Source organism: Tachyglossus aculeatus, chromosome 22, assembly GCF_015852505.1.
Source record: "Tachyglossus aculeatus isolate mTacAcu1 chromosome 22, mTacAcu1.pri, whole genome shotgun sequence".
NCBI lineage: Eukaryota > Metazoa > Chordata > Mammalia > Monotremata > Tachyglossidae > Tachyglossus > Tachyglossus aculeatus.
Window position 1 is genome coordinate 55,045,020 of NC_052087.1, and position 15,393 is coordinate 55,060,412.

The 15,393-nt window shown below is 56.1% G+C and overlaps 1 protein-coding gene across 1 annotated transcript in view; it reads left to right on the forward strand.

The window, feature by feature from the left end:
* The window catches only part of MUC2 (mucin 2, oligomeric mucus/gel-forming), a 98,052-nt gene that overhangs the window by 51,901 nt on the left and 30,758 nt on the right, over nucleotides 1-15,393 (forward strand). The window contains 9 exon segments of the mRNA XM_038765382.1: nucleotides 282-607; nucleotides 609-1,269; nucleotides 3,435-5,825; nucleotides 7,215-8,798; nucleotides 10,016-10,213; nucleotides 11,716-12,162; nucleotides 13,012-13,418; nucleotides 13,466-13,806; nucleotides 14,109-14,272. Coding sequence (XP_038621310.1) covers nucleotides 282-607; nucleotides 609-1,269; nucleotides 3,435-5,825; nucleotides 7,215-8,798; nucleotides 10,016-10,213; nucleotides 11,716-12,162; nucleotides 13,012-13,418; nucleotides 13,466-13,806; nucleotides 14,109-14,272 — 6,519 coding nt within the window.

Here is a 15,393-nt window from a genome sequence, read left to right on the forward strand (position 1 = left end):
GTAACTGAGGCCCAGAGAAGTGAAGTGACTTGCCCAAAGTCACACAGCTGACAATTGGTGGAGCGGGGATTCGAACCCACGACCTCGGACTCCAAAGCCCGGGCTCTTTCCACTGAGCCACATTGCTTCTCTACTGCGTGCAGAGGGCTGTAGTGGGCACCTGTTGTGTGCAGAGCACTGTGCTGGGGGCCTCTACCCAAGGGTCCATCGGCTCTGGGCGGGGAAGAGGGGGGCATGGGTGGGTGCCATCCAAGGCCTAACGCGGGCTCCGTCCCCTCCAGCCTCGTGTGTGCCCGACTGCATCAGCGGCGACTGGACCGACTCGCACAAACCGTCCTTCTCCAACGGCGGGGACTTCGAGCCCATCAACTGCAAGCCGGGCTACGAGCCGGAGAGCATCACTTGCCGGTCGCCCTTCTTTCCCCACCTGCCCATCGAGGAGCTCGATCAGGTGGTCACTTGCAACACCGAGGTGGGGTTGGTGTGTCGAAACGAAGACCAGGTCGGGGGCATGATGCCCATCTGCTACAACTACGAGATCAAAGTCGACTGCTGCAAGCCCCCGTCCCCGGAGTGTATCTCCACTACGGCTCCCACCACCACAACCACCACCACCACGCCCCCCCACCACGACCACCACACCCACGCCCCCAACCACCACCACCATGCCTTCGACCACCACCACCACGCCCCCCACCACGACCACCACACCCACGCCCCCAACCACCACCACCATGCCTTCGACCACCACCACCACAACCACCACCACCACGCCCCCCACCACGACCACCACCCCCACACCCCCAACCACCACCACCGTGCCTTCGACCACCACCACCACGACCACCACACCCACGCCCCCAACCACCACCACGACCACCACACCCACGCCCCCAACCACCACCACCGTGCCTTCGACCACCACCACCACAACCACCATGCCCCCCACCACGACCACCACACCCACGCCCCCAACCACCACCACCACGCCTTCGACCACCACCACCACAACCACCACCACCACGCCCCCCACCACGACCACCACACCCACGCCCCCAACCACCACCACCGTGCCTTCGACCACCACCACCACAACCACCACCACCGCGCCCCCCACCACGACCACCACACCCACGCCCCCAACCACCACCACCATGCCTTTGACCACCACCACCACAACCACCACACCCACGCCCCCCACCACGACCACCACACCCACGCCCCCAACCACCACCACCGTACCTTCGACCACCACCTTGACCACCACAGGTGGGTGAACTCGGCCTTCGGTGCTTTGTGTTTAGGACCAATCAGGGTGGCTCAGTGGAAAGAGACCGGGCTTGGGAGTCAGAGGTCATGGGTTCTAATCCCAGCTCCGTCACGTCTGCTGTGTGACCTTGGGCAAGTCCCTTCACTTCTCTGGGCCTCAGTTACCTCATCTGTAAAATGGGGATTGAGACTGTGAGCCCTACACGGGACAACCTGATCACCTTGTAACCTCCCCAGCGCTTAGAACAGTGCTTTGCACATTGTAAGCGCTTAATAAATGCCATTATCATTATTATTATTATTATTATTATTCTCTGGGCCTCAGTTACCTCATCTGTAAAATGGGGATTAAGACTGTGAGCCCCACACGGGACATCCTGATGACCTTGTAACCTCCCCAGTGCTTAGAACAGTGCTTTGCACATAGCGCTTAATAAATGCCATTATTATTATTATTATTATTCTCTGTGCCTCAGTTACCTCATCTGTAAAATGGGGATTAAGACTGTGAGCCCCACACGGGACATCCTGATGACCTTGTAACCTCCCCAGTGCTTAGAACAGTGCTTTGCACATAGCGCTTAATAAATGCCATTATTATTATTATTATTATTCTCTGTGCCTCAGTTACCTCAACTATAAAATGGGGACGAAGACTGTGAGCCCTATGTGGGACAAACTGATCACCTTGTATCCCCTCCAGTGCTTAGAACAGTGCTTGGCACATAGTAAGCGCTTAATAAATGTGTCACTATTATTATTACTGGATCGATCCCAGGCCTGGGAGTAAGAAGGCCAGGGGTTCAAATCCTGGCTCCGTCATTTGTCTGCTGTGTGACCTTGGGCGAGTCACTTCTCAGTTCACTTGGGCCTCGGCTGCCTCATATGGAAAATGGGGATTGAGACTGTGAGCCCCATGTGAACAGAGACTGTGTCCAACCCAATTATTATTATTATTATTATTATTATTATTATTATTATTATCTGTGTATATCTCTTCTGTCTGTGTAGTTGTATACCTGTCTCCATGTGAACAGAGACTGTGTCCAACCCTATTATTATTATTATTATTATTATTATTATCTGTGTATATCTCTTCTGTCTGTGTAGTTGTATACCTGTCTGCATGTGAACAGAGACTGTGTCCAACCCTATTATTATTATTATTATTATTATTATTATTATTATTATTATTATTATCTGTGTATATCTCTTCTGTCTGTGTAGTTGTATACCTGTCTACATGGGAGCCGAGACTGTGTCCAACCCAATTATTATTATTATTATTGTTATCTGTGTAAATCTCTTCCATGTAGTTTTATACCTGTCTGTGTGTGCTTTTGCGGTTGTGTGTGTATCTGGGTTTGCCATTTTGTGTCTGTGTGGTTGTGTGAGTTTGGGGCTGTGTGTAATGTCTTTTTACACCTGGGTGTCTATGTGGCTAAATGGATAGAGCTCGGCCTTAATCCCGGCTCTGCCACATGTCTGCTGGGTGACCTTGGGCAAGTCACTTCACTTCTCTGGGCCTCAGTTCCCTTGCCTGTTAAATGGGGGTTAAGAGTGTGAGCCCCACGTGAGGCAGGGACTGTGTCCAACCTGATTAGCTTGTATCTACCCCAGTGCTTAGAAGAGTAATTGGCACTTAGCAAGTACCATAATTATTAATTATTATTGTTAGGTGACTTTTTGTGTCTGTGTCTGTGTTTCATTGTGTGTCTTTGTGTGTGTGTATGTGTGTCTTGCTCTCTTGTTGTCTCTTCTGCTCCCCGCTGTTTTTCTGATCTTCCGGATGTCTCGCTGCATCTCTGTCTCTCTGCCTCTGGGTCTCTATCTCTGTCTCTCTCTTCCACGGCTGGACAGAACCACGAATGAGTGGACTGAGGCTCTTTTAATATTTTAATAATAATAATAATGATGGAATTTGTTAAGCAGTTACTACGTGTGAAGAACTGTTCTAGGCAAAAGCAGAAGAAGGGTTTGGGGGTAGACAAGGGATGGTCACGGGTTGTGGATACGAAGTCATGGGACACCCGTGGGAAGACCCCATTGAAAGGGAAAATGGAAAATGTCTGGAAACCCAGGATGGCGGGGATGGGGCCTGTTCTCCCTGGGAATGGCCTGGGTTGGGGGTCAGCATCCCGATTTCTCCTCGTGTTGTTTTGCAGAGAGTACCACCACAACCACGGAAACGACCCCCACCGCTACCCCCATCGGCCCCACCACCCCCACATCAACTCCCACCCCCACCACAACGACGACCACCACGACCACCATACCCACCTCGACCACAACAACCGAGGGCCCCACAACCCCCACGACCACAACTGTGGGCCCCACAACCACCATAATCACCACAACCGAGGGACCCACAACCTCCACGACCACAACTGAAAGCCCCACAACCACCACGACCACAACCGAGGGCCCCACAACCACCACGAGCACAACTGAGGGCCCCACAACCACCACGACCACCACAACTGAGGGCCCCGCAACCACCACGAGCACAACCGAGGGCCCCACAACCACCACGACCACCACAACTGAGGGCCCCACAACCTCCACGACCACAACTGAGGGCTCCACGACCACCACAACTGAGGGCCCCGCAACCACCACGAGCACAACCGAGGGCCCCACAACCACCACGACCACCACAACTGAGGGCCCCACAACCTCCACGACCACAACTGTGAGCCCCACAACCACCACAACCATCACAACCGAGAGCCCCACAACCTCCACGACCACAACTGAGGGCCCCACAACCCCCACAACCACAACAGAGGGCCCCACAACCACCACGACCACCACAACTGAGGGCCCCACAACCACCACAACCATCACAACCGAGGGCCCCACAACCTCCACGACCACAACTGAGGGCTCCACGACCACCACAACTGAGGGCCCCGCAACCACCACGAGCACAACCGAGGGCCCCACAGCCACCACGACCACCACAACTGAGGGCCCCACAACCTCCACGACCACAACTGTGAGCCCCACAACCACCACAACCATCACAACCGAGAGCCCCACAACCTCCACGACCACAACTGAGGGCCCCACAGCCCCCACAACCACAACAGAGGGCCCCACAACCACCACGACCACCACAACTGAGGGCCCCACAACCACCACAACCATCACAACCGAGGGCCCCACAACCTCCACGACCACAACTGAGGGCTCCACGACCACCACAACTGAGGGCCCCGCAACCACCACGAGCACAACCGAGGGCCCCACAGCCACCACGACCACCACAACTGAGGGCCCCACAACCTCCACGACCACAACTGTGAGCCCCACAACCACCACAACCATCACAACCGAGAGCCCCACAACCTCCACGACCACAACTGAGGGCCCCACAGCCCCCACAACCACAACAGAGGGCCCCACAACCACCACGACCACCACAACTGAGGGCCCCACAACCACCACAACCATCACAACCGAGGGCCCCACAACCTCCACGACCACAACTGAGGGCTCCACGACCACCACAACTGAGGGCCCCGCAACCACCACGAGCACAACCGAGGGCCCCACAGCCACCACGACCACCACAACTGAGGGCCCCACAACCTCCACGACCACAACTGTGAGCCCCACAACCACCACAACCATCACAACCGAGAGCCCCACAACCTCCACGACCACAACTGAGGGCCCCACAACCCCCACAACCACAACAGAGGGCCCCACAACCACCACGACCACCACAACTGAGGGCCCCACAACCACCACAACCATCACAACCGAGGGCCCCACAACCTCCACGACCACAACTGAGGGCTCCACGACCACCACAACTGAGGGCCCCGCAACCACCACGAGCACAACCGAGGGCCCCACAGCCACCACGACCACCACAACTGAGGGCCCCACAACCTCCACGACCACAACTGTGAGCCCCACAACCACCACAACCATCACAACCGAGAGCCCCACAACCTCCACGACCACAACTGAGGGCCCCACAACCCCCACAACCACAACAGAGGGCCCCACAACCACCACGACCACCACAACTGAGGGCCCCACAACCACCACAACCATCACAACCGAGGGCCTCACAACCTCCACGACCACAACTGAGGGCTCCACGACCACCACAACTGAGGGCCCCGCAACCACCACGAGCACAACCGAGGGCCCCACAGCCACCACGACCACCACAACTGAGGGCCCCACAACCTCCACGACCACAACTGTGAGCCCCACAACCACCACAACCATCACAACCGAGAGCCCCACAACCTCCACGACCACAACTGAGGGCCCCACAACCCCCACAACCACAACAGAGGGCCCCACAACCTCCACGACCACAACTGTGAGCCCCACAACCACCACAACCATCACAACCGAGAGCCCCACAACCTCCACGACCACAACTGAGGGCTCCACTACCCCCACAACCACAACCGAGGGTCCCACAACCACCACAACCCCCACGACCACCGCACCCACCACGACCACCACAACCGAGGTCACTACACCCACCACCACACCCACCCCGACCACCACATCCACCGCCACGCCCACACCTGAGCTCACTACGACCACCACGACCGTGACTTCGCCCACCAAGACCACCACGCTCTCCAGCACCATCTCAACAAGTAAGTCTCCTCCAGCGAGGACCCTGTCGTCGGATCGCAGAAATTTCCTGGGGCAGAAGTAGCATGCATTCGTTCATTCATTCAATCTTATTTATTGAGCGCTTACTGTGTGCAGAGCACTGTACTAAGCGCTTGGAAAGTACAATTCGGCAACAGATAGAGAGATTCCCTACCCAACGACGGGTTCAGAGTCTAGAAGGGGGAGACAGACAACAAGACAAAACAAGTAGGCAGGTGTCAATAGCATCAAAAGCAGCGTAGAGAAGCAGCGTGGCTCAGTGGAAAGAGCCCGGGCTTTGGAGTCAGAGGTCAGGAGTTCAAATCCCGGCTCCGCCAACTGTCAGCTGTGTGACTTTGGGCAAGTCACTTAACTTCTCTGTGCCTCAGTTAACTCATCTGTAAAATGGGGATTAAGATTGTGAGCCCCATGTGGGACAAGTTGATCTCCTTGTATCCCCCCAGCGCTTAGAACAGTGCTTTGCACATAGTAAGCGATTAACAAATACCATTATTATTATTATCAAAATAGATAAATAGAATTATAGATATATACACATCATTAATAAAATAATAGAATAATAAATATGCACACACGGACACACAAGTGCTGTGGGGCAGGGAAGGAGGTAGAGCAGAGGGAGGGAGAGGGGGCTATTGGGAGGGGAGGAGGAGCAGGGGAAAGGGAGGCTCAGCCTGGGAAGGCCTCCTGGAGGAGGTGAGCTCTCAGTAGGGGGTTTGAAGGGAGGAAGAGAGATAGTTTGGCAGCTGTGAAGAGGGAGGGTGTTCCAGGCCAGAGATGGGACATGGGCCAGGGGTCGACGGTGGGACAGGCGAGGATGAGGCCCAGTGAGGAGGTTAGTGGTGGCACTGGAGTGGAGGGTGTGGACTGGGAGGGAGAAGGAGAGAAGGGAGGTGAGGTAGGAGGGGGCGAGGGGGTGGACGGATTTGAAGTCAATAGTGAGGAGGTTTCGCTTCATGCGAAGGTTGATAGGCAACCACTGGAGATTTTTGCGGACAAGGGGTGACATGCCCAGAGCGCAAAGTCGCGCACCGGCTTCCTACTGTGTGGAAAGCACTTTGCTGGTTGCTTATCATGTGCAGGACACTGAATTGGATGTCCGCTGTGTGTGCAGAATGTTGTATTAGGTGTCTGATGTGTGAGAGCACTGTACTAGATGCCTGCTGTGTTCGGAGCTCAGAGCTGGGTGCCCGTTGGGTGCAGAGCACCGAGCTGGGCGCCTGCTGGGTGAGGAGCTCTGAACAGGGTGAGCAGGGGTCCATGAGGGGTAACGCGGGCTCTGTTCCATCCAGCCCCGTGCGTGCCCGACTGCTACGGGACCGGGTGGATCGACTCGGTCAAACCGATGCCCCCCAGCACCGGGGACTACGAGTTCGTCAAATGCAGCCAGGGCTACGAGGCGGAGAACATCACGTGCCGGTCGACCTCCTTCCCCGACACTTCCCTCGACCAGCTCGGGCAGGTGGTCGAATGCAACACCGAAGTGGGGCTCGTGTGCCACAACAAGGACCAGAGCGGACAACAGATGCCCATCTGCTACAACTACAAGATCAACGTCATCTGCTGCCGCCCTCTGAGCCCGGACTGCTTCACCACCGTGCCCACGTCCTCGCCCACCACCTCATCTACCACCTCGCCCATCACTTTGCCGACCACTTCGCCCACCTCCTCACCCACCACCACGTCCACCACCTCGCCCATCACTTCGCCGACCACTTTGCCTACCTCCTCACCCACCACCACGTCCATCACCTCACCCACCACTTCGTCGACCACTTCGCCCACCTCCTCGCCCACCACCACGTCCATCACCTCGCCCACCACTTCGCCGACCACTTCGCCCACCTCCTCACCCACCACCACGTCCACCACCTCACCCACCACTTCGCCGACCACTTCGCCCACCTCCTCAACCACCGCCACGTCCATCACCTCACCCACTACTTCGTCGACCACTTCGCCCACCTCCTCGCCCACCACCACGTCCATCACTTCGCCCACCACTTCGCCGACCACTTCGCCCACCTCCTCGCCCACCACCACGTCCATCACCTCACCCACCACTTCGCCGACCACTTCGCCCACCTCCTCGCCCACCACCACGTCCACCACCTCGCCCACCACTTCGCCGACCACTTCGCCCACCTCCTCGCCCACCACCACGTCCACCACCTCGCCCACCACTTCGCCGACCACTTCGCCCACCTCCTCAACCACTGCTACGTCCATCACCTCACCCACTACTTCGTCGACCACTTCGCCCACCTCCTCGCCCACCGCCACATCCATCACCTCGCCCACCACTTCGCCGACCACTTCGCCCACCTCCTCGCCCACCACCACGTCCATCACCTCGCCCACCACTTCGCCGACCACTTCGCCCACTTCCTCACCCACCACCACATCCATCACCTCGCCCACAACTTCGTCAACCACTTCGCCCACCTCCTCGCCCACCACCACATCCATCACCTCACCCACCACTTCGCCGACCACTTTGCCCACCTCCTCGCCCACCACCACGTCCACCACCTCGCCCACCACTTCGCCGACCACTTTGCCCACCTCCTCGCCCACCACCACGTCCATCACCTCACCCACCACTTCGCCGACCACTTCGCCCACCTCCTCGCCCACCACCACGTCCATCCCGTCGCCCACCACTTCGCCGACCACTTCGCCCACCTCCTCGCCCACCACCACATCTATCACCTCGCCCACCACTTCGCCGACCACTTCGCCCACCTCCTCGCCCACCACCACGTCCACCACCTCACCCACCACTTCGCCGACTACTTCACCCACCTCCTCGCCCACCACCACATCCACCACCTCACCCACCACTTCGCCCACTGTGTCCACCACACTCACAGAAGGTGAGTGACCTCGTCCCTGACCGGCGGGCACCTCCCTTGTCCCAGAGGAGAGCCCGGGCACCATCCAACTGAGCGTGTGCGGTGAAACTCTGGGCATGTGTGTGTGTGTATGCCTGTCTCTTTCAGTGGGTTTCTCTCTGCCTTTTTCATTCAATCATGTTTATTGAGCACTTATTGAGTGCAGAGCACTGTACTAAGCGCTTGGGAAGTACAAGTTGGCAACATATGGAGACGGTCCCTACCCAACAGCGGGCTCACAGTCGAGAAGGGGGAGACAGACAACAAAACAGAACATATTAACAAAATAAAATAAACAGAAGAAATATGTACAAGTAAAATAAATAAATAAATACAGTAATAAATCTGTACAAACATATATACGTATATACAGGTGCTGTGGGGAGGGGAAGGAAGTAAGGCGGGGGATGGGGAGAGGAAGGAGGGGGATCAGTCTGGGAAGGCCTCCTGGAGGAGGTGAGCTCTCAATAGGGCTTTGAAGGGCTCTGCCTCTCTTTGCCTCCCTGTGTGGTTGTTTTTCCTCTCTGTCTCTCGCCATCTCTCGATGTCACTCCTTCTCCCCACGGTCTTTCAGTCTCACTGTTTCTCTGTCTCTGCTTGGGTGTCTCTGGATCTCGGGGAAAGCCTCCCCCCCGCCAGCCTCCCGACAACCAGGCTGAGGGGCAAGGCCGCCGCATCAGGGTCTGGGGCAGGAGAGACCCCGGGGGGGTGTCTGGGGTTAGGAAAGTGACGGTCACGGGTCACAGGTCACGCGTTGGAAGTGGGCAGTGAGTCACAGGGCAGTGGATGGGAAACAGTGTGGCTCAGAGAAGCGGCGTGGATCAGTGGAAAGAGCACGGGCTTTGGAGTCAGAGGTCATGGGTTCAAATCCCGACTCTGCCAGTTGTCAGCTGTGGGACTTTGGGCAAGTCACTTCACTTCTCTGTGCCTCAGTTCCCTTATCTGTAAAATGAGGATTGACTGTGAGCCCCCTGTGGGACAACCTGATCACCTTGTAACCTCCCCAGTGCTTAGAACAGTGCTTTGCACATAATAAGCGCTTAATAAATGGCATCATTAAAATGGCCGGAAGCATATGATGGTGGGAGTGGGGCCTGTTCCCGATGGGCAGCATGGGATGGTGGGAGTGGAGCCTGTTCCCGCTGGGAATGGCCTGGGGCAGGATCAGCATCCCAGTTTCTCCCCGCGTCGTTTTGCAGAGACCACCACGACCAAGGGAACGACCACCACAGGCCCCACCACCACCACCGGGACCCCCATTCCGGAGTCAACCACCACGCCCACTACCACCACCACCACCGAGATTCCCACCGGGTCGACCTCTACTCCCTCCCCCACCACCTCTACCACAGTCACGACCTCTCCGACCACCACCACCACCACCTGGTCGACAACACGTAAGTCCTTCCCCACCAAGGGACCCCCACCCCAGTCAAATCTCAGAAATTTCCCGGGAAGGAAATAACAAAGTCCTCCTGCCACGAGCCTCTCTGTAATGGACTCCTCTTCTATCTCACAAGCATTGTCACCCTCAGCTGAGATGGGAATAGTGAGGACCGGGAGGGAGATGAGCCAGGGAGACATGGAATCAATCGATCAGTAATTGTGATGCTTGTTAGGCGTTTACTATGTGCCAGACACTGTACTGAGTGCTGGGGTGGATACAAGCAAATCGGGTTGGACACAGTCCCTGTCCCATGTGGAGCTCACAGCCTCAATCCCCATTTTACTGAGGAGGTAACTGAGGCCCAGAGAATAATAGTAATAATTATGGAATTTGTTAAGCGCATACTACGTGCCAAGCACTGTTCTAAGAATTAGGGTAGTTACAGGGTAATCAGGTTGTCCCACATGGAGCTCACACTTTTAATCCACATTTTACCAAATAAGGTAACTGAGGCCCAGAGAAATGAAGTCTCTTGCCCAAGGATAGGCAGCTGACAAGTGGGTGAGTCAGGATTAGAACCCATGACCTTCTAACTTCCAGGCCTGTGTTCTAGCAAGCGCTCAGCATGCTGCTTCTCCATCAATCTGTGCTGCTTGCTGAGCGCTTGCTATGTGCAAGGCACTGTGCTGAGCAACTGGGAGAGAACAGTAGAGTTAGTAGGCAACATTCTTGCCTTCAAGGAGTTTCCAAGGTCTCCTGTACACAGGGCGTTGTGCTGAGCGCTTGGGGGAGAACCATCAAGTTAGTAGACACAATCAATGCCCTCGAAGAGCTTACTACATTGCGGGAATTCTGGGCAGGGGAAGGGCCAGGATAAGGACATCAGTGCTGTGGGGCTGGGGGTGGGGAGAGTATTGGAGAAGCAGCGTGGCTCAGTGGAAAGAGCCCGGGCTTTGGAGTCAGAGTTCATGGGTTCAAATCTCGGCTCTGCCAATTGTCAGCTGTGTGACTTTGGACAAGTCACTTAACTTCTCTGTGTCTCAGTTCCCTCATCTGTAAAATGGGGATTAAGACTGTGAGCCCCCCCCCAACCCCCGGGACAACCTGATCACCTTGTAATCTCCCCAGCGCTTAGAACAGTGATTTGCACATAGTAAGCGCTTAATAGATGCCATCATTATTATTAAAGTGCTTAAGGGGGACAGACCCAAATTCACAGGGGACGCAGAACAGAGGGTGAAGTGAGGACCTAGTCATGGATTAACTTTCTGTTGGAGATGGGCTTCTAATAAGACTTTGGAGGTGGGGAGAGTGATCGTCTGTCGGATATCAGGGGGGTGGGGTTTCTGGGCCAGAGGCAGGATGTGGGTGAGAGGTCGGTGGCGAGTTCCATAATCATCATCACAGCGCTGTACTGGGCTCCTGCTGTGTGCAGGGCGCTGTACTGAGCACCTCTACCGAAGGGTCCGGCATGGGCCGTCTAAAGGCTAACACAGGCTCCGTTTCCTCCAGCCTCGTGTGATCCTGACTGCTACGAGGATGGTTGGATGGACTCCAACAAACCGTCACCCTCCAACCCCGGGGACCGAGAGCCCATCAACTGCAAGCCGGAATACGTCGCGGAGAACATCACGTGCCGTTCGACCGACTTCCCCGAGGTGCCCATCGGTGACCTCGGGCAGGTGGTCGAGTGCAACGTCGAGGATGGGCTGGTGTGCAAAGACGAGGACCAGACCGGGAGACCGCCGCACGTCTGCCTCAACTATGAGATCAAAGTTACCTGCTGCCGCCCCCTGCCCTCATGGTGCTACTCCACCACACCCACCATCTCGCCCACTACCACCTCCACCAGCTCGACCACCTCCTCACCCACCACCACCATCACTCCCGGGCCAACCACCACGACGACCACCGGGCCCACCACCACAACCACCAGTGGACCCCCCACAACCACTAAAGGTAGGTGAGCTCAGCCTTGACAGACAGGCTCCCCCCACACAATACCCTCGAGGAGACACCTGGCACAGTCCACCTGAGTCCATGCTGTGAAACTCTGTGTGTGTAAGAGTGTGTGTGTGTGTGTGTGTGTCTGTGTCTGTGGGGCTCTCTCTGTCTCTCTTCATCTCTTCGTGTGGATGTTTTTCCTCTCCATCTCTCAAGGTATCTCCATTTCTCTGTGGTCTTTTGATCTCTCCAGATGTCTCAGTGCTTCTCTGTCTCTTCCCGGGTCTCTCTTGTTTTGGGATAGGACCCCCGACCACCAGGCTAAGGGGTGGGGCGGCCTTGTCGGGATCTGGGGCAGGAGAGACCCAGGGGGGCTTCGGGATAGGAAAGAGATAGTCACTGGTGGATTTTTAAGCACTTACTGTGTATTAAGCACTGTACTAGAGAAGCGGCATGGCTTAGTGGAAAGAGCCTGGACTTGGGATTCAGAGGACATAGGTTCTAATCTCGTTTCCACCACTTGTCTGCTGTGTGACCTTGGGCAAGCCACTTAACTTCCCTGTGCCTCAGGTACCTCATCTGTAAAAATGGGAATTAAGACTGTGAGCCCCACGTGGGACAACCCGATTATCCCATCACTTAGAATGGTGCTTGGCACCTAAAAAGCACTTAACAAGCTCCATAATCATCATCAGAGCATTGTACTGAATGCCCTGTGTGAAGAGTGCTGGGCTGGGCTCCAACTGTGTGCAGGGTGCTGTATTGAGCATCTCCACCGAAGGGTTTGACACGGGCTTTCGGCTCCGGGGTAGGGGTCCTGGGAGAGCACCGTCTAAGGGATAACACAGGCTCCATCTCCTCCAGAACCATGTGATCCTAACTGCTACGAGGACGGTTGGATCGACTCCAACAAACCGTCACCCTCCAACCCCGGGGACCGAGAGCCCATCAACTGCAAGCCGGAATACGTCGCGGAGAACATCACGTGCCGTTCGACCGACTTCCCCGAGGTGCCCATCGGTGACCTCGGGCAGGTGGTCGAGTGCAACGTCGAGGATGGGCTGGTGTGCAAAGACGAGGACCAGACCGGGGGACCGCCGCACGTCTGCCTCAACTACGAGATCAAAGTTACCTGCTGCCGCCCCCTGCCCTCATGGTGCTACTCCACCACGCCCACCATCTCGCCCACTACCACCTCCACCAGCTCGACCACCACCTCACCCACCACCACCACCACTGCTGGGCCCACAACAACCACCCCCAGGCCCACCGCAATGACAACCACCGAAGGGCCCACCACCACAACAACCACCGGCAGACCCACGACGACCACCCCTGGGCCCACAACGACCACGCCTGGGCCCATCACAATAACCACCAGTGGGCCCACCACAACTACCCCGGAACCCACAACAACAGCCACTGGCAGGCCCACCACCACGACCACACCCGGTCCCACCACGACCACCCCAGGGCCCACCATAACAACTACCGGCGGGCCCACCACGACCACCCCTGGACCCACCACGACCACCCCTGGGCCCACTACAACAACCACCAGTGGGCCCAGCACCACAACAACCACGGGTGGGTCAACCACCAGGACAACCCCTGGGCCCACCAGCATGACGACCACCGGGCCCACCACCACAACCACCAGTGGACCCCCCACAACCACTAAAGGTTGGTGAGCTCAGCCTTGACAGACAGGCTTCCCCCCACCACCCCGATGCCCTCGAGGAGAGACCTGGCACCGTCCATCCGAGTGCATGCTGTGAAACTCTGGGCGTATCTGTGTGTGGGGGGGTGGGGGGGAGGCTCTCTGTGTCTCTCCATCTCCTCATGGGGATGTTTTTCCTCTCCATCTCTCGACATAGCTCCATTTCCCTAAGGTCTTTTGGCCTCTCCGGATGTCTCACTGCTTCTCCATCTCTTCCCGGGTCTCTCTTGTCTTGGGACAGGTCCCCCGACAATCAGGCTGAGGGGCGGGGCGGCCTTGTCGGGATCTGGGGCAGGAGAGACTCAGAGGGGCTTGGGGTAAGAAAGAGACGATCACTGGTGGAGGGTCCGAAGTGGGTGGTGAATCACAAGGCAGTGGATGGAAAACGGTCGGAACTACAGGATGGCGGGGTAGGGGCCTGTTCATTTATTCATTCAATCGTATTTATTGAGTGCTTTCTGTGCGCAGAGCACTTTCATTCATTCAATGGTATTTATTGAGCGCTTACTGTGCGCAGAGCACTTTCATTCATTCAATCATATTTATTGAGCGCTTTACTGTGTGCAGAGTATTGTACTAAGCGCTTGGGAAGTACAAGTTGGTAACATATAGAGACAGTTCCTACCCAACAACGGGCTCACAGTCTAGAAGTGGGAGACAGACAACAAAACAAAACAAGTGGACAGATGTCTAGATGTCAGAACAAATAGAATTAAAGCTAGATGCACATCATTAACACAATAAATAGAATAGTAAATATGTACAAGTAAAGTAAATAGAGTAACATATCTGTACAAATATACACAAGTGCTGTGGGGAGGGGAAGGAGGTAGGGTGGGGGGAATGGGGAGGAGGAGAGGACAAAAGGATCTCTCCGGTTATTCATTCTCAGTCTCCTTTGCGGGCTCCTCCCCCGCCATCCCCTTACTGTAGGGGTTCCTTCAGGGTCAGTTCTTGGTCCCCTTCTGTTCTCTATCTACACTCACTCCCTTGGTGAACGCATTCGCTCCCACGGCTTCAACTATAATCTCTACGCTGATGACAACCAAATCTCCATCTCCGCCCCTGCTCTCCCTCCCTCCCTCCAGGCTCGTATCTCCTCCCGCCTTCAGGACATCTCCATCTGGATGTCTGCCCACCACCTAAAACTCAATATGTCCAAGACTGAACTCCTTATCTTCCCTCCCAAACCCTGCCCTCTCCCTGACTTTTCCGTCACTGTGGAAGGCACTATCATCCTTCCCGTCTCACAAGCCTGAAGCCTTGGTGTCATCCTCGACTCCTCTGTCACGTACACCCCTCACATCCAAGCCGTCACCAAAACGTGCCGGTCTCAATTCCGCAACATCGCCAAGATCTGCCCTTTCCTCTCCATCCAAACTGCTACCTTGCTAGTTCAATCTCCCATCCTATCCCAACTCGATGACTGCATCGGCCTCCTCTCTGATCTCCCATCCTTCTGTCTCTCCCCACTTCAGTCTATACTTCACGCTGCTGCCCGGATCATCTTTGTGCAGAAACGCTCT